Below are 26,020 nucleotides of genomic sequence, written 5' to 3' on the forward strand. Positions count from 1 at the left end.
GTGAAAAACTAAATCAGAAATTAAGGAACTGTGGGTACATCAGCACAGTAAGCAGCAGCCTGCAGTAGTGAGTCTGAGTCTGGGTCTACAGACTCAGGCTAGTACTATGGCGTTAAAAATAGCTGTGTGGCTGTTGGGGCTCATGCTAGAGCTTGGGCTCTGAAGCCCACCTCTCTAGGCTTTAGTGTAGACCTACACTAAGAGAGCAAAATAATTTGGATGAATTTTAATAATTTTGTTTTCTCTGTAACATATTCATTTCATTTTTTTTTATTTTTTATTTTATTTTTTTGCTCCTGTACCAGCCATTCAATGTCAGTGTTGTCATTGTCTCTTTATTAATGAGTTGCAATCTGTTGTACACAGTGTGAAATATTTTTTTTAAAAGGCACTAAATATATGTATAATTACAGTCTCTCTTTTCTTCCATCTTTTAGCTTGATCCAAAGATCATTCAGCCCTTTTTGGTAGAATGTCGACAAACTATTGCCAAACTAGATAATCAAAACATGAAGGCGATTAAAGGGCTTGAGGACAGGCTTTATGCATTGGACCAGATGATAGCTAGCTGCAGCAGACTAGTAAATGAACAAAAAGACCTTGCTCAGGTAATTTTTTTTTTCTTGGGGTGGGGGAAATAGATTAATGTAGCACAACACTCTAATAAAACAATTAAGCATATCTCTTTATGTGAAACAGTTTCCAACACATTTAACTTTATGTACAAGAAATTTACAAAAGCATGGTAGCTGTGGCTTTATTATGATAGAAGGTGCATTTTCCTTATAATTCTTCTTTTTGGGGGGGGTTACTTCTCACGTTCTAAAAATTAACCTTTTGGCTGAAATGTCTTCTCCTTATTTTCAGTCCATAAGGGCAAATTTGATAATTTAGTTTGGTAGTTTTAAGCTATCATGGATGTAGACATACTACTGGGTCATTCATTCAAAAAAAAAAATTAAGGATTTTTGTTGTTTTAAAACATTGGATGTGGTGGTTGCCAGTACAAAACTCTTAAATACTGTACACATTAACCCACTCCCCCCATCACTCTATAGAGTAAAACAAATGAAACTGTAAACCTTAGCTATAAAACAGTGGTCAAATAAATGCAGAGAGAACATCCAAAATTACACTTCTCACTGTAACTGTAGCTCTGACAAACAGCATAATAATACAAAATACCACATATGGCCAAGTGATCATGTTTAAATTTCTATGGGAACCATAATTCTGAATGTCCTCACTTTTTTGTATTTAAATTTTCAACTATTTTGGTAATCATTTTTTGCATCATACAATCCCAAATGCTGAGTAAATTACAAATATATTTAATGAAGTAGACCAATCTTGTCCCCTTTGTTTCCATCAAGGTTATTTTTCTGATTGTATGTCTGAGCATTTTGGTATGAGTTGGACATGTAAGATGGTAAACACAAAATCAACCCTGGGCATGAAAAAGTTAGTGTAAATTATTGAAGGGAAGCTAAGAGACACAAGGAGAAGGCGGCTATGGCCAGCAGAGATAAGGAAAATAAGCAGCAGGAGGGTGTTAGGAACAAAATGAATCCTGACAATGGTATTGGTTCATTACTAGATGGAAATGGCAGAATTATCAATTGTAATGCAGAAAAGGCAGAAATGTTCAATAAATATTCTTTATTGGAGGGGGAAAATAAATGATGTAGTCTCATTATATGGTGAAGATAACACTCTTTCCATTCCACTAGTATCTCTGTAAGATGTAAAACAGAAGCTACTAAAGTTAGATTTTTTAAAGCAGCAGATCCAGATGACTTGCATGCAAGAGTTTTAAAAGAACTGGCGAGGAGCTCAGTGGACCATTAATGTTGATTTTTAATAAGTCTTGAAGCCCTGGGAAAGTTCTGGAAGAAAGCTAATGTGCCAATTCACCAAAATGCTCAGATGGGATGGCCCAGATAATTATAGGCCTGTCAGCCTGACATGGATCCCAGGCTAGATCATGGCTGATACAGAACTCATTTAAGAATGAAAGGAGGGTAATGTAATTTAATGCAAATGGGTTCTAGAAAATAGGTCATGTCAAACTAACATAATATCTCTTTTTTATGAGACTACATATTTGGTTGATAAAAGGCAGTAGTGTTGATGTAATAGACTTCTGTAAAATGTTTGACTTGGTACGGCATGGCATGTTGATTAAAAAACTAGAACAATATAAAACTAACATGGCACACATTAAATTTGATTAAAAACTGGATAGGTCTCAAAATGTAACTGTAAATGGGGAATTGTCATACAATTAGTGTGTTTCCAGTGTGGTGCTGCAGGGATCGGTTCATGTCCCTACGCTATGTAATAGTTTTATCAGTGAAGAAAACATAAAATCATCATTGTTTGCAGATGACCCAAATTGGGGAGTGGTAAATGATGAAGACGACAGTATACTGATTCAGACCGATCTGAATCAGTTCGTAAGATGGGTGCAAACAAACAATATGCATTTTAATATGGCATGTAAATATTATATCAAAGAGAACAATGTGGGCCATAGTTAGGGGATGATGGACTCTGTCCTGAGAAGCAATGACTCTGAGAAAGATTTGATGGTCATGGTAAATCAGCTGAATGTGAGCCCCCAGTGTGATGCTCTGTCCAAAAAAGCTAATGTGATCCTGGGGTGCATAAACAAGAGAATTTTGAGTAGGAGTAGAGAGGTTATGTTACCCTCTGTATTTGGCACTGGTGTGACTGCTGCTGGAATACTGTGTTCATTTCTGGTCCCCCACAATTCAAGAAGGAGCTTGATAAATGGGAGCGAGTTTAATGGGGAGAGGAGCAACAATAATGATTAAATTATTAAAAGATGTTTTATAGTGAGATACTCAAAGAGCTCAGTCTATTTAGTTTAACAAAGAGAAGGTTAAGGGTGAGTTGATTAATCTGTAAGTATCTGCATAGGGAACAAGTATTTGATAATGGGCTCTTCAGTCTGGGAGAGAAAGATATAACATGATCCAGTGGCAAGTTGAAACTAGATAAATTCAGACTGGAAAGAACTAAGGTGTTAATTTTCAATGGTTTGAGTAATCATTGGAATAATTTACCCAGGGTAGTGGTGGATTCTCCTATCCAGATTGGATTCTTTTCGAAAAGATATGCTTTGGGAATTAATTTGGGGAAGTTCTGTGGCCTGGGTTATATACAGGAGATCAGATGAGAGGATGAATATAGTCACTTCTGGCCTTGGAATCTATGAATCTATAAACAATACTTGGGGTCCCAACCCTTGCTTCTGAGAGACATTAGCTTTATTCTGATTTAATTTCTGGAATAGTACACATCTTATTCTTCCTTTTCTGAATGTGTGCAAAAATCAAACTGCTTACTATTTGAGAAAACTAAGGAGAAATGGTTAGAATTTGAAGGAATATAATATGTAGTGACATATTTCTATTCTTAAATCTGCAGTTTCATGTTCTACAGAAACTGGTTTGATATAATGGTTTGATATTTTTTGATCTTTGGTGTGAGTGACCATTTGTCTCTAAGTCCAGCTGCCGTGGATGGCAAAATAGACTGGAATTTCTGTGATTCTGTAGTAAGACTGTTATAGTGCTTTAGGAGTACACACTTGTTACTGGATTAGTGAAGTTTTAATTATAGAGCATACCACCAGTTTGGAGTGTCTACCCGGCTTTTTGACATTCTGCTCTGAGGTTGGCATTCACGGTCATGAGCAACTCCATACAGCGTGACAATGTTCCACCTTGTATTTAACTGTGACCCTGAATAAGTTTTCTAGACCTGAAGAAGAGCTCTGTGTAAATTTGAAAGCTTGTCTCTCTCACCAACAGAAGTTGGTCTAATAAAGGTATTCTTCTTCGAGTGCTTGCTCATGTTGATTCCAGTTAAGTGTGTGCGTGCCACGTGCACAGTTGTCGGAAGGTTTTACCCATAGCAGCACCCTTTGGGTCGGCTATGGAGCACCCTGGAGTGGCGCCTTCGTGGCGGTGAAGATAGGTCCCTGCCAACCCGCCGCCTCTTCAGTTCCTTCTTACCGCCAGTGACAGTCATTGGAACTGTAGTTGCTTCCTCTCGCAAGTGTTTTTCCCTTAGTTTTGTAGTCTCATAGTTTAGTTTTGTAAATAGGTGAAGTTGCTAGTGTTTAGTTGTTAGTTTTAGTAGGCGTGGGGGCTTTTTCCCACCCCAAATTCCCTTTCCTCCTTTGGGGTTCAGGGCATACCAAGGGTTTAAACCCTGTGGAACCTGCCATAAGCTCATGCCAACGGGCAAACCCCATGACTCTTGTGTCAAGTGTCTGGGGGAGGCTCACCAAACAGAATGGTGCAATATTTGCAAAGGGTTCTGCCCGAGGACAAAGAAAGAGCAGGACTTCAGGCTGAAGCAGATTCTGATGGAATTTAGCACCGAGCAGGATCCGGCACTAAGCACCTCAGTGCGGAGTAGCCCAGCCTCTGTGCGTGAGGCGGCGCTGAAGGAGGACTCTGGCCACAGAGACCCTCGGCACTGATGCTTCCTGGCACCGAAGCCAGTGGAGGCAGCCCAGCACCGCTCACACTCCCCGGTGCTGCATAAGTGTCAAGGAAAACAGACAGGGGACACTCTCCTGTGGTGAAAGCTGCCGGATCAGCCAGTGTTTCCTGAGTGCGTCCTGCTAAAGGGGCACGAGGGGACCATCGAGTCTTGTGCCAATGAATTCTTCTGAGCACAAGTGCCCGGTGCAGGAGCTAGAACTCCCTTCCACCCTGGACACTTTCGAGGCCACAAGGGACTTGATTGCCATGACGGCTCTGCAGTCCCCTGCCAGCCGGATTAGACCTCTGGCAGTGCAACGCAGGGTGCCATTCAGAGGCAAGCCTGCACTGTTGCGGAGGTCACTGCTCCCCATGGCACTGCTCCCCATGGCACTGGCCATGCGGTACCGATCCCTGGCACCGCCCCGCTTGGAACCGCCATGGTCCTGATGCTCTAGATCCACATCATCTGACTCAGAGGCAGAGTCCTATTATTCATCCTTCCGCAGAAGGCAGGACATGGAAGTAGTGCATAGCAAGTGCAGTGGCAGGGGCCAGCTCAGTGGCACTTTTGGACACCATGGCCTACCACCAGTCTGAGGGCACTCACTTCACAAAGGTTCCCACTTGCTGGTGTCAGAACCACGAGTGCCCCTTCCAGCCACGAGTTGTCCCACACCTCAGGACTCTGAGATGACATTGGTACGAGCTACGCAACCGCGTCCAGATTGCAAGCCTGTCACCGGTGCTGAACCCAAGGTTGGCACCAAGGAGCATGGTACTGAGTAGGATATACCCAGGGAGCCAGAGGGCCAGGAATGCCCAGTGCCTTCTCCGGATGAAATGGTGGCGGGGACTTCTTCCTCTGGGCCGCCCCCTGTTAACAGTTGAGTACACCAGGACCTGCTGCGCAGGATGGCTCACAATATGGGGCTGTAGGCCAAGGAGTTAGTCGAATCGGAAGAGCCAGTGGCCATCGGGGGTGGCTTTGCACCACATCAAAACTGTCCAAGCCAGCATTAAAACTCTGTGGCAAACCCCTGCCTCCATTCCCCCGACAGCGAAAGGGGTAGAGAGAAAATACTTTTTCCCCTCTAAGGGGTATGAGTACTTGTCTGTTCACCCACAGCTCTGCTCCTTGGTGGTGGCCGCAGTGAATGAGAGAGAAGCAGGGGCACAAGGGACCGACCCCAAAAGACTCCAAAAAGCTGGACATTTTCAGCTGGAAGGTCTACTCAACCAGGGGACTCCAGCTCAGGATTGCCAAGGAAAAGGCAATCCTGAGAAGGTACAACTTCAACTCATGGAACCCCGTGTTGAAATTCAAAGAACTGGTACCTACTGAATCCAATGCAGAGTTTGGGGCCATAGTGGATAAGGGCAAGGCAGTGGTACAGACCTCTTTACAGGCCTAACTGGATGATGCGGACTTGGCCGTGCATACCTTGCCTTTGGGCATAGCAATGAAGAGGAGCTCATGGCTCCAAGCATCCAGGCTTCCCCCTGGAGGTACAACAAACAATTCAGTACCTGCCTTTGATGGCACAGGCCTTTTTGCGGAGCAAACAGACTCCAGGCTTCACAGCCTAAAATATTTGTGGGCTACGTAACATCACTGGTCATGCATACCCCTGCTACCCAGAGAAAACATTTTAGCCTCAGCCCACACAACGCTTCCCTCCCCCCGGCCCAGCAGGACTTCTGAAAGAAGCGTGGCAGGAATGGCAGGCATAAGCCTTCCCAGCCTCCACCCAGCCTCGGCCAGGGCTCGGCGAGGCTATCGTCAGGCCCTAAGCAGGCCTTTTGAAGGTGCACCTAAGGACGGCAGACCAGTCAACGTACCAGAGCCTCATTCCTGTTTCCTGAACTGTCTGTCCCATTTTTACTGTGCTTCGTCTCAGATAATATCAGACCACTGGGTCCTTCGCATGGTAGAAGTGGGATATTCTGCTCTTCCCCTCCCTCTCATCCCCCTTCCTCGTCCCTCTTCAGGGACACTTCTCACGAGCATCTCCTCATACAGGAGGTCCAAATGCTCCTCACCTCAGGAGCAGTGGAGGAGGTTCTTCAGGAGCTAAGGAGCAAGGGATTCTATTCTCATTATTTCCTAATCTCCAAAGCCAAGCGGGGGTTGTCTCAGACCCATCCTCAACCTGTGAGGCCTCAACAGCTTCATGAAAAAGTTGAGATTCCGCACAATTTCCCTAAGTGCAGTTATTCACTCTCTGGATCTGGGAGACTGGTGTGCGGCCCTCGACCTCAAGGATGCATACTTTCACATCTCGATAATTCCTGCCCACAGACGATTCCTCAGGTTCGTGATCAACCACAACCATTACCAATTCACAGTCCCCTTTGGCCTGGCAATGGCTCCACAAGTATTCACCAAGTGCATTTTGGTCATGGCCACCTTCCTACCCCAGAGGCAGGTGCAGGTATATCCGTACCTCTGCGACTGGCTGCTCAGGGGACATTACAGGGACCAAGTGGAGAGACAGGTCAGCTTCGTAAGGTCCACCTTCGACAGGTTCAGTCTCCTACTCAACAAGCACAAATTAACCCTATGCCCGACACGGAGGATAGAGTTTATCGGAGAAGTCTTGGACTCTGGCCAGGCCAGGGCATCCCTGCTGGAGACTTGCTTTCGTCAATGATGGATGTCATTGCAAAGCCTCAGGCGGTACCCTACTACAATGGCACGGGGCTGCTTGAGGTTCCTCAGCCACATGGTAGCATGTACGTATATTGTACAGCACACGAGGCTCAGGCTGAGGCTCAGGCCTGTCCAAGCTTGGCTGGTGCTGGCCTACTGTCTGGGACGTGACAGCCTGGACACAGTGGTTACCCTTCCGGTGCAAGTTCTCAAGTCTCTACACTGGTGGCTCAACCCACAGGAGGTATGCAGGGGAGTCCCCCTCAAGAAGCCCCAGCCCTCTCTGTCCCTGGTGACAGATGCATCAGCTTTGGGATGGGGTGCTCACCTGGGCGAACTACAGACCTAAGGTTTCTGATCGCAGGACGAGCTCTGTCCACATCAATGTCAAGGAGTTGAGAGTAGTCCGACAGGCATGTCAAACCTTCCAAACCCAATTGCAAGGCAAGTGCGTGGGGGTCATGATGGACAACAAAACTGAGATGTTCTACATAAACAAGCAAGGTGGGGCTCATTCCTCTCCCCTATGTTGGGAAGCCCTCAAGCTGTGGTACTTCTGCATAACCCACTCTATTCGCCTGGAAGCATCTTACATCCCAGGTTCTCAGAACAAGTTTGCAGACTCTCTCAACAGATCCTTCCACAATGACGAATGGTTTATCCACCTGGACATAGTACACAACATTTTCCAGAGGTGGGGAGTTCCCCAAATAGACCTGTTTGCCATGAAGAGTATCAGAAAATGCTCTTGATTCTGTTCCTTCCGGAATCAGTCTGGGCTCTCTCGCAGATGCGTTTCTCCTCCCTTCAACAGAGATACGGCATTCGGCAGAGTGGTGCTCCAGTCAGCGTTCCATGAACTCTGACCCCAGCTCCTAGTTAGGGCTTGGGAGTCCCCTAATTGGAATTGACATGAGCAATTACTCGAAGAAAAAAAGCGGTTATTCACCTTCTCCTAACTGTTGTTTTTCGAGATGTGTTCATAGAATCATAGAATATCAGGGTTGGAAGGGACCTCAGGAGGTCATCTAGTCCAACCCCCTGCTCAAAGCAGGACCAATCCCCTGTCCATTGCAAACCCACCCACCTTCCCCTCTGTCGGAGTAGCTGGCAAGAAGGAACTGAGGAGGTGGTGGGTCAGCAGACACCTATATTCACCGCCATGAAGGCGCCACTCCAGGGGGCTCCATAGCCAACCTGATGGGTGCTGCTATTGGAAAAACTTCCTATGACTGTGCACGCAGCACGCACACACCTAATTGCAATGGACTTGAGCAACACATCTCGAAGAACAACAGTTCTGAGAAGATGAGTAATAGTTTTTTACCTCACTCACCTTGGATTTCTAATAACCAGAAAAAATGCAGATATGTATGTAGGTTTCTTTCATTCGAATCAGGAGTCCTTAGTAAGAGAGAAAAAAATGTTTGAGAGAACTGAGTTCATGAAAAGCAAGGTCAATTTAGAATCCATCCTGGTACGTACAAGTGCTGTCTCTCACATTACTCTAGCCAAATACAGCTCCTATTTCACTCCAGTTCTGTTCCCAAGCTAAGTGTGTCCATTTTGCAATATATGGTATTTGAAGTCTTTAACAGTCAAATGACAGTTCCACAAAATTTCTTTCATTTTAACCAAAGACCCTTTTGATTGAGATGCAGAAGTAAAACAATTTCTTAAACTGAAATTTGAAAGGTGAGACCATAAACGTGTATGTTACCTTGCTTCAACACTCATCTGTTAAATTTTAAAAAGGGTGGGATTTACCCTTAGAATGACAGAGCCACCAAAGTCCTCTCTATGCCACTTAAAACCTACACTGGTGCTGTGCGTGCATATAGGGAGCGCAAGCAGTGTCTGCATAGGGAGATAGGACATTTCCTGTATAGCCTTTAACCAGTTTTGCCATTGCTTGACTAACCCAGATGCCATGCACAGTGTTGTGTTGATGAGAGGGTGTCTAGCCCCACAAGGGTTAAGTGTTAAAAAAACAAAAACAAACCACACCCCTTATTTATTGTTAAAACATTCAACCAGTGTTGTCTTGAGTTTTGTGTCCAGTTATAACTGGCCTCCTCCCATTTGAACAACCATCTTTACAGATTTTCTTAATGCTTTATTAAATGCACAGAAAGACGAAAAACAGTGAAAGCATTTGAAATGGAAAAAATTCAGTAAAGTTACATGTTAACAATTTTGCTTATTTGCTTTCTCTTCAGGTATATATGGTCTTCTTAACAGTCCTTTATTACTAAAGTTTGTATTTGTTGTCTTTTTGAGGAAAACAAAAGTTTGTTTAGATTGTCTTGAGCTGCTATTGTTCAGTTCTTTTCCTTTGGGATACAAAAACAGACAAACAAAAAACAACTTACACAATGTGGGGAAAAGTGCAGCTTCTGTCTCTGACACTTTCTCACTTGCAACCTAGTTGCTGTGAAATTGTAGGAAAAGCACATGGTCTTTGAGACTTGGCATCCTTTCATCAGCAGTGGACTGTCAGAGGCCTTGCTTTCAGCTTGATGTTTTGGTTATAATCTTCAGTATTACCAGGGATGGATTTGTCTTGGCCAGTTAAGTTAATAAAATTCTTATTACACGGAAGGCAAAAAGAAGAAAGTGAGAATGGAGAAATATCAGAGAGGTAGCCGTGTTAAGTCTGTATCCACAAAAACAACGAAGTATCACCTTAAAGACTAACAGATTTATTTGGGTATAAGCTTTCATGGGTAAAAAACCCACTTCTTCAGATGCATGACTGAAAATTAAACTGCTGAGCTACAATTTGGGCTTGAATAAGTACTGATAGTGGCTGGCTCACTACAAAAGCAATTTTCCCTCTCTTAGTATTGACACCTCCTCATCAATTATTAGGAGTGGAGCACATCCCCCCTTACTGAACTGGCCTTTGACATTGATTCTCCACTTCTAAGGTAACTCCCTTCCCTTCATGTGCCAATATATATTTATGCCTGTATCTGTAATTTTCACTCCATGCATCTGAAGAAGTGGGGTTTTTACCCATGAAAGCTTATGCCCAAATAAACCCGTTAATGGGGAAATAGGCAAAGGAAGGAAAAATGACTCATATGAGACAGGCAGAGATGGCAAGTACCTTATGGTCACATGACTGGTGGTATTAAAGATTCAGCTGAAGCTGGTAGGGCCTTTGATATCAACTGGTTCCCTCTGGCTTGATTTGGGCAGGGCATCTTGCAGGATCAGAATAACAGATGCAGTGGTACTGTGGTAGATCACAATTCCCTCAAACCATTGCAGGTACCAATAGCTATGATGATTAAGCTTGCTTTTTCCGGTAATGCTCACAAAACATTAGTCTAAAATACCAGGTGGATCAGACCAACAAGAGGCTGAGGTCTGGGTATTGGGGAACATGGAGTAACAGAAATAAGAGGATATGGGCAATTATTAGCAAGTCAGAACCAGTAATCACAGCTCTCTACTTATCTAGCCATTAACGGCACTTTTCTGTATGCATTACAGAATAGGTGAGTTTTGAAAAAGACTTGAAGGAGGATTTTGATTGGGAGCTTTTCCCACAGGTAAGGACTGGCATGGGAGAAGGTGTGAATGTGTTTGGCAGTTTCATGCTCTCTTGGGTTACTGTCACAGGCATGGGCTATGTTAGTGCCTGGACAGCGTACACTTTCCAGTCAACAAAATGACCAGTGCATTTTTCCTCCATTGTGGGAGGTAGGGCATACAGTTGCCACGGCCTCCATTGTGGAGAGGTAATAGTTGACTTTGCATAGGACAAAACACAGTGAAAGATGTGCCACACAATTGTAGCCTTTACTGATTATGGTATTGCATAATACTGATGACCTCTTTAAACTCTAGTATTAGACAAAAGTCCAGTGGCGCTGGAACAATTTTTGGAGTGCGGGTGCTGAGCTGCACCCTCCACGCCCCTCACCAACTCCTAGAGTTGGGGCCGGCAACCAGGACCCTGGGCTGGCAGCGGAGCCCCTGGGGCCAGCGGTTGAGAAGGACCCTGGGATGGCAGTGGAGCCGGCAGTCAGGATGCTGGGCGCAAAACCTGGGGGTACTGCAGCACCCCCTGCACCTTCCCATGCCTATGCAAAAATCTGATCTCCATGACTACTGTACTATTCAAAACATTAGGGCTAACAGCACCATGTAGGCTAGGAGCACTGTTGGGGTTGTAGACTTGAGGAACATGAGAAACAGCAAGCACAATCCCATCTATTGTACTGTTATTAAAAGCTTTATTACAAATATAGCTGCCACATAGACTGCAATGGTTAGAAATTGCAGGGAGTCCAGCACCAGTATTTCCAGGTTTTTCATATTCACATATCCATATGGAATCCTGAAGAAGAGTAGAGGTGGCTGGCTCCTGTTGAGGGACTGGAAGGGATGACGTTCCGCCATCAGTCTGACATCATTTACAATAAGTTACTCATACACCTACCAAAACTTATTAACATACATGAGGGTTGAACTCCTGTCCATCTTTGTAGTGTTACCCTGATATTATCCGAGGGCTTTTAATCTGATAGGCCAATTGGCTAGTTCTCCTTATAACTCATTAGCATTTACATCACCTTATGACCATAGTAACATGCAGTTAACGTAAGGAAGTCTTTAGCATTTCTCCCCAGCTACCAACGGTCATCTTTTTGGTGTCTAATGATCTGATGGGAAAATGTAGAATATGTATATTAGAGCTAATTAATATCAAGAAGTGAAAGGACACAGTTCATTTATTAAGGATAATATGTTAATCTTCAAAATATGAAACAATGCCTTTATGAAGACGCCTAACTGCTCTATTTCAGAGTAACAGCCATGTTAGTCTGTATTCGCAAAAAGAAAAGGAGTACTTGTGGCACCTTAGAGACTAACCAATTTATTTGAACATAAGCTTTCGTGAGCTACAGCTCACTTCATCTGATGCTAACTGCTCTATGAAATACTGTTTTTAGAAATGACTCTGGTTAGCTTTTATACCTAAAGGGGGAAAAAACCCCTACCTTTTACTTAAAACTTCTTACATTGCTAAAATTAACTTTTCCCCTTTATGCCAGTTGTGTAGTTTTTCTCTTCACTATGTTCAGATTTTGAAACTAGACTAGCGAGTTTCGTGCTCTTGTGCAATACATTAGTGTTTGGGTTGAAAATGCCATAAAGGGAATGATAAAATAGAAAAGATCTTTTATTGAAATTTCTGAAATCTATTAATATTAGATCCTGGGAAAACATTTTTTTCTCAAAAGTTTACCAACCAATAAAGGAAGAGGAAGAGAGCGTAGTGATGTTGCAGTTGTTGTTTACTACTGCACTCTTCCAAGAGCAGTGAATAACCATAGTAAAATACTAGGGCAATTGAACAAGTTTTAACATTTTGCAAACTATCTGTTTTTAGCACGTTATGTTTTTTAGAAATTACAAAATTGATGAAAAAGTACTAACTTGGAACAATTGTTAAAACTTACAGGAAACTTCAGTAATAAGTTCACTGTTGACACCTTCCAAGACACTAACTTTTTAGCCATTTTGGTAGAGATTTTCAAAGAGCCAAATGTCAGGTAACGCCTACTGAAAGTCAGTGTATCTCTGTCATTTGTGCATTTGAAAATCTCCACCTTTGTTCTGTTCCTGCTGTAGTCCTTCCTCCTCCAGCACACGGTTTTGGAAATTGTAGGGAGAGTGACACAAAAGGTGTTTCTGTATATTATGCCTTTGAATTGTTGAATGTTTGAGTTTAAATGATTGACTGATTTGCAGTTGCCTGCCTGTTTCATGGTGTGAACCTCAGGAAGCACCAATTCTGCAAAGAATTAATGGGCTCTCTTTTTAGTTTGGGTGCAGTTCAGTCTGTTAACTTGGATTACTACAACTATGTCTGGTTTGTGTCCTGACTACCTGAGAAAATACCTCACTCCCTATGTGGCACCATGGCAATTAACCTCATCTGGCTTATTCAAACCAGTAGTACCTCGATATAAATATAAAGAAGCTGGTGGGAATGTTGTAATACTGTTCAGTTCCCAAGACAGTGATGGGCACGCCTATGTATTAAAAATATATATATAGTAGTGAAACATAATATAAATAGTTTTAATCTTGCATGAAAAAAATGTAAATAACTTCTAGCTTTATATATATATATTTATTTGTGAAGTAAATGACATGCCAGATGCCATAGTAACAAATACAAATAATACATGAAGTGAAGCCAAAATATTAGTTGGAAGTCAAAATAGTATTAGACAGTCACTTGTCTTGGCTGCACTTGATTCCCAGGTGGAAAATATTTTAATTATTTTCCATGTAGGAATCAGGTAATACAAGTATTCAAGAACAAGTCAAAAGTAAACATTACTCTCTGGGTTAATATAACTTTAAAGAACATTTTCGAGCTTTGAAAGTTGGGAGTTGCATGTATAGTTATGGTCAGTAGGTGGCATTACATAATAAGAATATGAGAGTACTTTTACAGAAACGTCAAAGTCAACTCTGTTGTGCAGAATCATTGAAATAAATCCATCTATGCGTAGCTATTATTTTATTTTTCATGTATTGTTTTTGTCAAACTGAGCATTTTTTTTTTTTACTATTTGAATTTTTAAAATGTGAATTATTGGCGGTATATTTTAAAAAATATTTACATTATGTCAAATAGGTATGGAGGTGGTCCATGTTATTGAGAGTGGGAAAAGTGGTCTAAAAGAGGCTCTGTTATGATGCAGGCAATAAGAAAAAGTTGCCTGATTAAGGCAACTACATAATTGGAATGATTTTAGCCTATAAAATAGTTTTGTTGCAAGACTTGACAAAACAGTTTAAGATTTAAAAAGGACTAAAGTGACAGTTCTCCTCTTGATGTGTGAAAATATTCCATCTGCACTTCATTATATCGATGACTATAGTTTTAAGAACAAAATAGACTGCCCTGTATGCTGCCTTGTTTGCTGTGGGATGTTAAATTTGCCCATTTACAAAATAGCACCAGTCTTTGTTAATAATATTTAAATATACAGTGGTTCTTTTTTTCTTTATTTGTTGATAGTAATTAATAGAATTTTATTTAAGGAATAAAACCCTGGAACAATACCACCTTGTTCAGTGATCAAAGCATATCTCAGAGTGAGGCCAGGTAAGTTTGTTAAAGCTGTTTCACTTCCTTACAGATAGAATGTGCTATGTAAATAAGTAAACAGTGACACTGATGTAGAACCAACTAAGGGGCGAACATCCTTCATTTTGTCACACAGATCCGCTTAACAAGCATTTCTCTTCTTATAGGGATTTTTGGCTAATCAGAAGAGAGCTGAGAACTTGAAAGATCCTTCTGTGCTACCTGATTTGTGTTTGAGTCATGCAAATCAGCTGATGATTATGTTAACTAATCACAGGAAACTGTTAGATATTAAGCAGAAATGTACCACTGCCAAACAAGAGCTTGCAAATAATCTACAAGTCAGACTAAAGTAAGTGATGTCAGTTTTCTTTAAAGCTTTTTTTGGTTTATGTCACTGGAATTTATCATATAAAGTGTCATATGAATAAATCTTAAATACAGTATTTACTGGATTCATTTTTTTCTGGATTAATACATATAGTTTTTTGGTTTTGGAGGGAAGAAATGTGATGAAGATTGAAATTACGCATATCATATGATGTCTGTGATGTAAATCAGGCACAGTAATATGGCTTAGTTTGTGTTTTTTGTACAATAGCTAAAACTATTTTTCCTGTACCTTAATACAATCCAAATTGGTGAAAACATTTCAAGGAATTGGTAGTAAATGGACAAAATGTCTCATGTGACCTATGATAAGCAATTATGTAGATTTTGGTGCTTTAAAAGCGGAGTAATGCTTTCAGAATACATGTTTTAAACAGAATACTTTTCAGCAGTTTGTGATGAGATAGAATAAGTTAAACTAGTTAGTAATTTGTCATTTATTTACAGTATGTTGATATAAAGATTTCATGCAATGACAGCACAGTAAAATGAAATTATTGTCTAACATTTGCGATACGAGACAGATGCTGTCCAGCACTAAATAATGATCAGTGTAATCACATTCAGCCCTGCTCAACGGAAAATAAAGTGTCTTGCTCACTCTGCGGCTGTCCTGTACGCTTCAGGGCATTGCCAGCATGAAAAATATGAATAAAAACCGTGTTTGGGAAGGATTGTTAGTGTCTTTTTCAGGAAGTAGACATATTGTCCGCAATGTAAACAAACAAACAGGTGACTGATCAACAGATATCTTTTTAAAAGCAAAATGAGACTCTAAGGAAAAAATAATCCAGGGTGTGAACTTAATTGTGATAAATGTGCATTAGTATAACATCCTTGCTTTCCTTTTAGAAGTCTGATGATCTTGCAACTACTGGTATATTTTACTCTGTAGATGGTGTTGCTTTGTGATGCTTCATGCGGACCAAGATGGAGAGAAACTGCAAGCCTTGTTTCGCCTTGTAACAGAGCTGCTAGAACGAGTCAAGATTGTAGAGGCTCTCAGTACTGTTCCTCAAATGTACTGTTTAGCTGTTGTTGAGATTGTAAGGAGAAAAATGTTTATAAAACACTACAGGGAGGTAAGCGAGTTAAATGAATAATTTCAAGGTTCTACCTTTGTGTGATCATGGAAATTGGCTTACCATGCTGACTGTATATGTTTTCCCTTTTGTAGTGGGCTGGTGCTTTAATAAAAGATGGGAAACATCTATATGAAGCTGAAAAGGCAAAAAGGGAATCTTTTGGGAAATTGTTTAGTAAGTGTTTTCCTCTTCTGTAACTTGAATCACAACTACCATTTTAGTGCGTTTCTGTAGTTTTCAAACAACGAACGCTGTATAGTTGAGCTGTCTTAGTTTGGAACACCTAGATTAATGATATGTACTATAAGTGATGATCATGTGAATAAAAATAACTTTCAATTTGATATGTACAAAATATATACAATACAAAATATATTAAAAATGGAGTTACTTTTCTAAAGTGTGCCAACAAAGAAGTAAGCCAACAAATTAGTAAACCCTGCCATATATTTTATTCAAAATATTGTTAAAAATTCTCAGTTAATTTAAAATCTTTGTTTAAAAAACTTCAGTTATTTAACATGTTTATACTTTAATGCAATAGCTACTTTAAACTGATTTATACAAACTTCTGTATTAATCTTATTAAGGTAACTTTTTGATGTTGCTATTTAATATTCAGTGGTGGAACTTGTGGTGTGCTTTACAGAAACAACAACAAAAGATCATTTCTTGAAGAGCATTTGGGCAAACACTTGAAATAACAGGCAAAAGAAATAGAGAAAGGCAGGACAAAGTTAAAAACAAAAAAAATGTGATTAATCTTATTTTTTTTTTCTGTGAAGCAGGGCCGGCCTTACAGGTGGGCAATGTGGGCGACCACTCAGAGTGCTATGGTCGGGGGGGCGGGGACTCTGTGGTCAAGAAGCAAGGATTGGGGCAGGCCTGGGGTGCAAGACTGTGGAAGGGAGCTCGAGACAGTGTGGTGGGGAGGCAGCAGGGCCTGGGAGTGATTTGGGGGGGAACCCAGGGAGGCAGCAGGGGCCTGGGGACGATGGCGGGGGAGGTGGGAGGGAGTCCAGGGAGGCAGCAGGGGCAATGAGGGGGACCTGGGGAGACAGCGGGGGCCAGCGGTGCCAAAATATAAGTTCGCCCAGGGCACCTTTTTCTCTAATGTCAGCCCGCTGTAAAGCTTATTATTGATTTCTTTTGCCCTACTTTATGAAATTCAAAGCAAACAAAGAGTAGTAGATAGTGTTGGATAAAAAGATTAACAGTAAAAAGGGATTTTGGAGGGAAACTTCAAAGAGGAGAGAAGATACTTGGAGATCTATAAAGAGGATGATTGGTTGGGTATGAGGGCCATCCTGAAAAAACAAAAAGGCTTGAATGGGGGACAGAATTCTGACATGCTTTTTGGTCTGAAATCCTGCAGTCATTTGACATTATTATCTGTCGAAAAATGCCAGTGTGTAGTGAGCTGCCAAAGTTAGTGCAACACTTACATGTACAATAGATTGTTGTGTTCCATCTTTGTGGTGTGTTTGAATGTTGTGTGCATGACTGCTAAATAACCAAAGTTTGTTTCTTTGTACAGGGAAGTCTTTTTTAAGGAATCGTTTGTTTAGGGGACTTGACTCTTGGCCTCCATCCTTTTGTGTATGTATTCCATGCTATATCTCCTCCTACATTCAGAAACTTGAGGCTTTCAAATGTATTTTTATAATCATAGTTTCTGTAGAAAAATCGATATCTGAATATTCACACACTAGCGAAGGCAAAGTTACTTTGCAAGTCTAGCAGTTAATTGGCTGCCTGGATTTGAACACACTTTTGCCAAGTTAAACAAAAAAAAATCAATTTTCAAGTGTTTTATACTAAGTAATACTAATCTCTCAAATTAGGGAGGTTGGTTGATAGTACTTCTGAATTTTTGTTGTTGAGTGGCACATTTTAAACCAGTTTTGCCCTGAGCCTTGAGTTCAGAATACCTGTACTGTCTCTTGCTATGAAGAGGATATAAAAAATTAAGGATTTAACCTGTATAATGACACTTTGATTCAGAACTGTTCATGGATGGCAATATGATACTGGGGGCAGAGTCAACTTGGTACTTCTCTTTTTGAAGTCAAGTTAAAATTTTGTGGGATTATAAATACAGATATTTTCAGGGAGCAAAAAAAAAAAAAATAGATTTAAGATTTTGAAGCCAGGAGAGATCAGTACGATGATCTACTCTAACCTGCATAATACAGCCATAGAGTTTATTAGGTGATAAAAGCAAGCAGAATATTTTTCACACATTCACTGGATGGTGGAATGGAATATATTCACCATCCTAAATTGTCTGAAGTGGCTAGCAAATATAACATGATTGTGGGTTGGACAGGTTTCTGCTTTGATTTGATTCAACTTGTTTGACTCTAACAATGGCATGTCTCCATGTTTCTGATCATTATGAAATGTTGCTCATGTCATTATATTTTTGACTTTCTGTCCCATAAAGTGCTTTTTCAGTATTTTGCTCCTTGGCATTTTATAATAGTACCATACATAGTCAGATAAAGGATTCCCCCTGTTTTAATATTATAACTCCTCAGTTAAACTAATATTTAGCTGTTTAGCAGTACACTAATTTTCAAGCCTCTGCTCTCCCTTCTCTTCCCCCCCCCACATCATATTTATGATTCAAAAAACTTAGTAAGAAGGAGGAATTGCTACTCACAACATCATAGAGAGGGTTAATGAATATATGTGCATGTAGACTTTTTAATAAAACTGAGACTAAGCTTTCTATAAGAAGAATAAAAACTTTTGAGATCCTACAGATTTTTAAAAAATCAGTTCTCTATTAATATGTTGTTCACTATTTTCCTTTTTAATCTTACCTTCGTCATTTTGACTGTACTCATAATTTCATCACTGTGCAAATTTTCTCTTTTATACAGACACGAAAGCCTCGCAGGTTTGACAGTGAACTTCCAGATATCTCATTAACTGACTTGCAGTTTCTGCAGTCTTTTTGTCCTTCAGAAGTGCAACCATTACTCAGGTAAGTGGCTTAGTGAATGGAAAATACAGAACAAAAAACAAACACGAAAACCTCCATTATGAAAAAGCAAAACAAAGATAAAACATTTAAAAAAAAATTTTGGTAGCATTGTCTGGCTGTGCCAGAAGATGGAGAGGAGATGCTGGATGTCATTTAAGTAGGGTGCAGCTTTATTCCTAAATGTGAGAGAGTACCTGACAGATAAAAGGGTACAGTGCAGTTCATCATTGTTTCTGTATAATGGCATTGAAACTGTCCTGTTTAAAGAGGTTTGTATTTATATTTTTTCCTCCCCTTAATTCACATAATATTAACAGGAGTTCTATGCCTGTTGTATCAAAGATTAGACCTTTTAATACATAGACAGTGTACAAAATGTATAAAAACACTGGGCCAATAGCTTGAAATTGGAGCGGTAGTGAGCTGCTTGACAGGGTTACCTTGATCAGGTCTTCTTTTCTCTGCAATTAGCATTTGGCTTTTGTGGTTGAAAAGGACAAATCAGGCCTGTGGGGCCTCTCTTCTCTCACAACTGTAGCTCCCTTATGGAGCAATCACGAGGATTGTTCAACATTGGATTACATGACTCCTTTACAAATCTTTTCTGCCTGACTGATTTTGGTCAGACAGCAATAAACAGCTCCCTCCCATACAGGACAATAGGAAATGTATTAAACATGGTCATCGGATCCCCCAGCCACATTCTTCAGGGCCTGATTGTCATTTATGGCAGTCAGTCTAAGGCCATCTCCTTACCAGTAATGGAAACTGTCCATACCCCACCCCTCCCCCACACCCCGCCATTACTGCACAGTTGGCTCAGCAGTGAAACTTGGGCTGAAGACAGAGCTGGGGGCGGAACTGTGGCTGGGGACAGAACAGAGCTGCAGCTTGGGGCAGAGCAGGGCAGGGTGGCGCTCCCTCCCTACGCCTCCGTGGGGGCTGGCCCAGGCCGTCCTGCACCCCTTCCCCCCCGAACATTCCTCTGTGGCCCCCCCTACCCCCCAGTTTTGGGACCACTGGTCTAGGGGTTGAGTTTAGGTGGCCGGTTGAGGCTGAAATTGGCTCTACATGTTTGTATCCCAAGGCTTGTCTACACTTAAAATGCTGCAATGAGTAGAGCTGCCGTGCTGCAGCTGTGCTTCTCTAGTGCTTGAGTGTACATACTACCTATGTCAACTGGAGGGGTTCTGTTGTTGGCATATGTAATCCACCTCCCTGGGAGGCGGTAGGTAGGATAACAGAAAAATTATTTCGTCAATCTACCTCTGTCTGCCTGCAGACTGAGGTTGGCTTAAATATGTTGCTTAGGTGTGTGATTTTTTTACACCCCTGAGCAACATGACTGTCAATCTCATTTTTTAGTGTAGACCAGCCCTCAGTGGGAAGAGAGTACATCCTTAAAATTGGAAGCAGTGTTTTGATCAAGTTTGGGTGAATAAATTAATTAAAGTAGTTAGGACAGTTTAAGTGCATTCACTGTTTGTGGTAGGTTAGAAATTCTTAAAAGCTTCCATGCTTTATAACAAGGCATCTACTCACAGAATTCTCTTTAAAATATCTTTTCTAATAGTGTCCATCAATATTTTAGTCAATATTTTTCCTTTGAGATCACCATTTGTTCCTGCAATAAATCATTTATATAAGAATACCAGACAATGAGGTGTCGAATTGCTAAATTAATATTACATTTATTATGAATCTAAAATCAGTGAAAACGTTTAACGTATGATATTTTGCACACACAAACCTTGATTAAGGTTTTAATAATTTTATTTTGTTTAATGCTGGTCTATTTTTTAATATAAACCGCATCCCTTTTTGTTATATTCATAGTTCAACTTTAATTGTATTAGTATTAATGTTACTTTTCCTGTTCATATGTAATTTAAAGGGATTGAAGTTTTGAAGGGGGGGAAGTATTGAGGCTTGGCACGAGACACTTGCATCATGATCACAACAAACTCATCATCCTGTCTTTTTATGTACACAGCATCGAGAGTTCATCTGTTAAGAATTAATATATTTTCCCAAAGTCTTATTGTAATATTTATGGGGAAAATGTTTATGGGTTAGCAATGTTATATTAAATTCTGTCAACTTTGATATACAGTAAATCTTTCCAATCCGTTTCTTTTTAAAAACAGCTGAGAAATCCATTGTAATTCAATCTTCTTTAGTTATAGTTTTCATCACTTCTTAGAGTTATTGTAACTCTAGGTATTATTCATAAACCTCTCCTTTGGGGGCTGGGAGGGAGGCAGAACATAACCTGGAGTTTAACCTAAAGCTTCTTAGAAATGGTACTTCAAATCTAAATAGTTTCTTTTGTCATTTGAAAGAACGCTATCGCTGAAACTGCTTGGAGTTGCTAATGTAAAGAACCTGGAATAAAGTTGTTGCCCTAGTTTATTGCCTGCAAAATTGGTGAAATAAAGAAAATGAATAAATCAGGATTAGGTTGTTTACTGTATCTATACATTTTAAATTGAATTTGTGGTACTGTAGTATTGAAGAAATTAAAATTTAAAAATACTTTGTTTTTGAAGGGTTCCCATACTTTGTGACTTTGAACCTCTTCACCAGCATGTAATTGCTCTACATAACCTGGTAAAAGCAGCACAAAGTTTGGATGAAATGTCGCAGACCATTACAGACCTGCTGAATGAGCAAAAGGTATTTTGTTTTTCTTTGGTAAGGTTTTAAGAAAAAAGAATATTTTCATAAATTTTTTGAATAGGTTGCTCATTATATAATCTTTTCTCCAAAATCCAAAGATTAATGTGGTGGGCATATGTTTTTCGCATAGGCCTAAAGAGAAAGTCTCATCATGTACTATCAAAGATTTTGGGAGTCTAAAGTCTTCAGTGAAAGCAAAATGGTGGCATTTTGAAAAAATACAGGAAGCGTAACACCCCAGAGTTTATATTTGGATCATTCTGGTAACATTTCCTAACTTTTGGCCAAATTATCAAACTGCTGTGTGCAAATGTGCACGTTTTTGCTTTTTGCCTTTTTATTTGCATATTTAGATAATTGAAATGTAAATTTAATTTAAAATGGTTTTATTTTTTGTTTTAAATCTCTTTATTTTCCTCTGTTTTCTTTTATTGTTGCCTCTTTGGGGCTTAGATGGGTTGTTTCCATTAGGATAAATTGATTGCACAAGTCCGGTATTTCTTTGGTGCAATCCTGTTTATTCACAAAGAGTATACACAAAGTCTTGTTTCCCTTAATCACTAGAAACAAACAGCAGGTATTTCCCTCCTCAATTTCCAAGACTGCCTTTCGAGTGAGTTCAAGGAGCTCTGTCCTTCTGCTCCCTCTCAAGGCACTATCATGACTACTCTCACTTTCTGCCTCTACTGCACTCTGTTTGCCAAGGAATCCTTAGCTCCTGTGTTTGCAGCTAATTTCAGAGAAACCCTCAGACAACTTGGTTTAGCCCTGCTGAGGCTTTGCCCAACATCCCAATGCAGTTTAAAACATTGATGCCATGAATGACTTATCCAAAATAGAAAGAAAAGAAATACTTTTAACAAATTAAAAAATATATATGTTTAAGTCTTTGCTAATTTATATAGTATTTTTCTGTGAGATTATTTTCACATCACCAACCCAAATCAATTTTACTTCCATTCAAATCTTCTTGGAGTTGTCTTTTCCTACCTGGTTTCCTTTCAGCCAGCCAGGAAGTGGCTGCTTCCAGTGGGTTCCTGAAGACGGTTCATTGTTTCTGTGGGTTCTGCTGGCTGAGACATTTGCTTCTGTTCTAATGGGAATCTGTGATGCAACTCTTCCAGCCTCAGCTTCCACAGCGACATTCTTAGTTTCTCAGGGTAGTCAAGCTGAGATTCTGTCCACCTGATAATGTCTCATATAGTCTTTATGCATGACTTTGGATTTTGTTCTGGGACCCTATTGTATACTGTTATACACCACTTCTTTTATGTGTCTCAGTACTGCATAATGACAGTATGCATAGTGTCCCTCCTGAGGTTCATCCATCTTAGGGCTCCTACCCTTCCTTCTCCTAGGATTGTGGGCTAGCTCAGTGGTTTGAACATTGGCCTGCTAAACCCAGGGTTGTGAGTTCAATCCTTGAGGGGGCCATTTAGGGATCTGGGGCAAAAATTGGGGATTGGGCCTGCTTTGAGCAGGGGGTTGGACTAGATGACCTCCTGAGGTCCCTTCCAAACCTGATATTCTATGATTGTGGAACCAGACCAGGTCCCCTTTTTAAAAGTTTCACCACTTAACTATGATTTAAAGCCTTTTCATTGTATGAGAGGCTGTCCTGAGATTTTCTCTAAGAAGGGTGTGAGCTTTTTCATGTTGGCTGAATGAACGTAATATGGTTGCAATTAACTTAATCACATTCTGATGTACACCCACCCCTCAAATCCAGGGTAACACAGTGGTCTTCCCATCTTCAGTTAGGCATGTCCAGTGTCAAAAATGCTTGGCTGAAAATCTTTCACCAGCATACTGTCAGATATGCAGCATATTCACTCCCTGTGCCAGGAATGAGAGAAAATAGACGGCAGGCTCTTCTTTTACAACAGAGACCTTCTCAGCTAAACCTTTGGAATACGATAGCTCTAAGGGATCCAAAAAGAAGAATAAGAGACCAGAATCGGCACCAACTTGTTAGCCGACGGCCAAGGATGTTTGGTGAGGTGCCAGCTATGCCCGTTTATACCATCCGTGACTTTAACCGCTAGGACGCCCTGTCCCTTCACGGCGGGCAGCCCGGGCTAGGCTGACGGATGCCCCAAGGTCCTAACCACCCGTGACTTTAACTGCTAGAGCTCAGAGCTCCTTCGCAGCGGGCAGTCAATACTGACTGACAGGTGCCCCAATGGCAGCACTAAGAGCCTCTCCACACCCGTGACTTTAACTGCTAGAGCTCCGAGCTCCTTCGCAGCGGGCAGCCAGGATTGACTGACAGGTGCCCCAAGAGTTTGCCCCGTGGAGGCGGCACAACTGAATGCTAGGCTCTTAGTACTCTCACCTAATGGCCAGGCTTTAGAGCCAAAACAGCTGAGGTTCTTTAATTGTGTTGGCTGCTTTACAGTAAACCAGAGAAAACAAGTCAGGCTTATGCACAAACGGTTACCAAAATTTATTAAGCTAGATTCTAATCATGTGGTTACAAAATTGCTAGTGCCTACTTATTTAAATGTAGAGATGTTACACACACAAACAAGTTACAAAACTGAAGCCACAATCCCAAAGAAAGAAAACAAAGTATAGAGCTCTATTTCAAAATATGTGTACACTAAAGATAGGAGATCAGGTGTGGATGCTTCTTACCCTCCTTGCATCTCTCGATTCCAGTGGTGCCAAGCCAGGATCGGTCACTCAATTCCACGGAAAGACGAATAAGGGACAAGGCGTAGGGACCCTCTTAGCTGCAGAAGCCTTGGGAGGCTGTCACTTATCTGACCAGCAGATAGATAGTGAAAAGCACTCAAAAATCATGGTGCTGTAGGTCCCCTACTTATACCTCTGTATTCCTTTATTCTCTTTCTCCTTTCTTATGCCAAATTGAGGCTGGTCTCTTGGGGTGACGCCAGCTTTCGCAAGAGTAGTTTACACTTGCAAGGGAGAGAAACAATAAGTTTCGACTACTGGACATTTCTTTTATCAGGGTAAATATTTTCCCACCTAGGATGTTGGTGTGTGTGCATCACGCTATTTAGTAGGGGCTAAGAGCCATGTCTGTCACAGGGCCTCTGCCTGCTGTGAGCTTAATCGTATATGTTCCCAGAGGCACAGCTTCAAAGGCTGTGCTGGAATATATGTTAAGTGCCCTGTTCCGGCTTCCTCCTGTGTTTCCAGCAATGCTGGTCTGGGGCTGGCTGTCTGGCTACACAACTATGTCCGGATTCGAGACAAGAGATTTGGCTTTGGAGACTCATGCTATTTCCAAATCAACTGTGTCCCATTGATCAGATCCAACTTTAGCCACAGTACATTCCTCTCTGGCCCCATATCTGGACAAGCATCCTAAGGATCCGCAGAATGTGTTGAGAGCATCTGCCTCAGTTCTGAGGAAGAGAAAGGCCAAACTAAAGCATATCTCCACTGTTCCTCACTTTCAAATCACAGATCTGAAATCTAAAGACTCAAGACCTCAACATGGATTCAAGAGTACAGATCTGAAGATGAGACCTTCGGATCCGTTCAGGCAAAGACAACAACATGCAGTGGAGGTTACATCTCAAATTCATCCACATCTTCACTCTTCTTTGGATCCAAAGAGATTGCATTTTCTGCCAGACAAAAGATTAAGGGAAGAAGTACAGAGAGAGGTCTCTGGAATCATTACCACATCCACTTCAAACCTCTACAGGGTCACCAGTGAAGAACTTTTCTCCACCTTCCAGGTTTGGGATCCCTACATTGTGGATCTCACCGATGGCTTTGATATCAGGTCTGGGGTCGGATCCATAATCAGAGTCTGATCCAGATCCCATGATTACGCCAAAGAGACAGGCTTTTCCCAAGTGAAGTGTTCATGCTCAAGGTAATGCCAGATTCCCGGTGTATTCTTTGGGGATATGATACCAGACTGGGGAAATTGGCAGGACTGACCTATGCCTCCTTAGATATCCTGATTGTACGAGCCAGCTCCTTCCCTCTTCGCTTAGCAGACTAGAAGTCAAACTCTTGGGTGCCAGAGCATCATCAATGCAATCTGTGGATCTGAGAGATTCAGACCTGTGAGGTACAGATCTGAGAGTTAAAGAATTCTCCTTGCCCCCATTTAGAACAGGTCTTCTCAGAAGAGGATGACCAGGAAGGACCTCCACAGGTTGACTTTCAACATAATGCTTCAAAGATACACAGTAGCTCATCTCCTGATGACAATGTCGGGATAGCAACAGCATCATCTTCCTCAGGATGCAATTCAATTTTGTGAATTGGTTGATAGGATTTTAAAATTGTGGATCTCACCTCCAGTTTATGATATTCTGTGATCTACTGCCAAGGCTATAGTCTCCTTGCCTATATTGGAAGGGCTTTGGCAACTGGCAAAAGTCCCTTTTGGTCCAAACCTTCTTGTCAATAGTCATCTTCATGTCAACAGTCTTTAAAAAGACAGACAAATTATTATATCAAATTCCACAGGAGGGATTTTCTTGTTCTCATGTGCATACTCAGTCAAACTCTTTAGTTACAACAGCAACAATGAAAAAGTCTAGATAAGAAAAACCGTCCAGCACCATAGATAAAGGACAGGGTGGAATT

At 41.1% G+C, this 26,020-nt stretch overlaps 1 protein-coding gene across 13 annotated transcripts in view; it reads left to right on the forward strand.

Moving 5' to 3' along the window:
* RB1CC1 (RB1 inducible coiled-coil 1) overlaps positions 1-26,020 on the forward strand; it is a 169,115-nt gene that overhangs the window by 64,413 nt on the left and 78,682 nt on the right. For all 13 annotated transcript variants that reach the window (XR_012157216.2, XR_012157218.1, XR_012157217.1 and 10 more), the window contains 7 exons: positions 438-608; positions 14,464-14,648; positions 15,582-15,768; positions 15,864-15,945; positions 17,309-17,370; positions 18,660-18,763; positions 21,313-21,439. Coding sequence is in view for 10 of the 13 variants with exons in the window: in XM_073331179.1 (XP_073187280.1) it covers positions 438-608; positions 14,464-14,648; positions 15,582-15,768; positions 15,864-15,945; positions 17,309-17,370; positions 18,660-18,763; positions 21,313-21,439 (918 nt within the window). In the remaining 3 variants the exon portion in view is untranslated. The remainder of the gene's footprint in view (positions 1-437; positions 609-14,463; positions 14,649-15,581; positions 15,769-15,863; positions 15,946-17,308; positions 17,371-18,659; positions 18,764-21,312; positions 21,440-26,020) is intronic.

The sequence above is a fragment of the Lepidochelys kempii genome, chromosome 2 (genome assembly GCF_965140285.1).
Source record: "Lepidochelys kempii isolate rLepKem1 chromosome 2, rLepKem1.hap1, whole genome shotgun sequence".
In the NCBI taxonomy this organism is placed as follows: Eukaryota; Metazoa; Chordata; order Testudines; family Cheloniidae; genus Lepidochelys; species Lepidochelys kempii.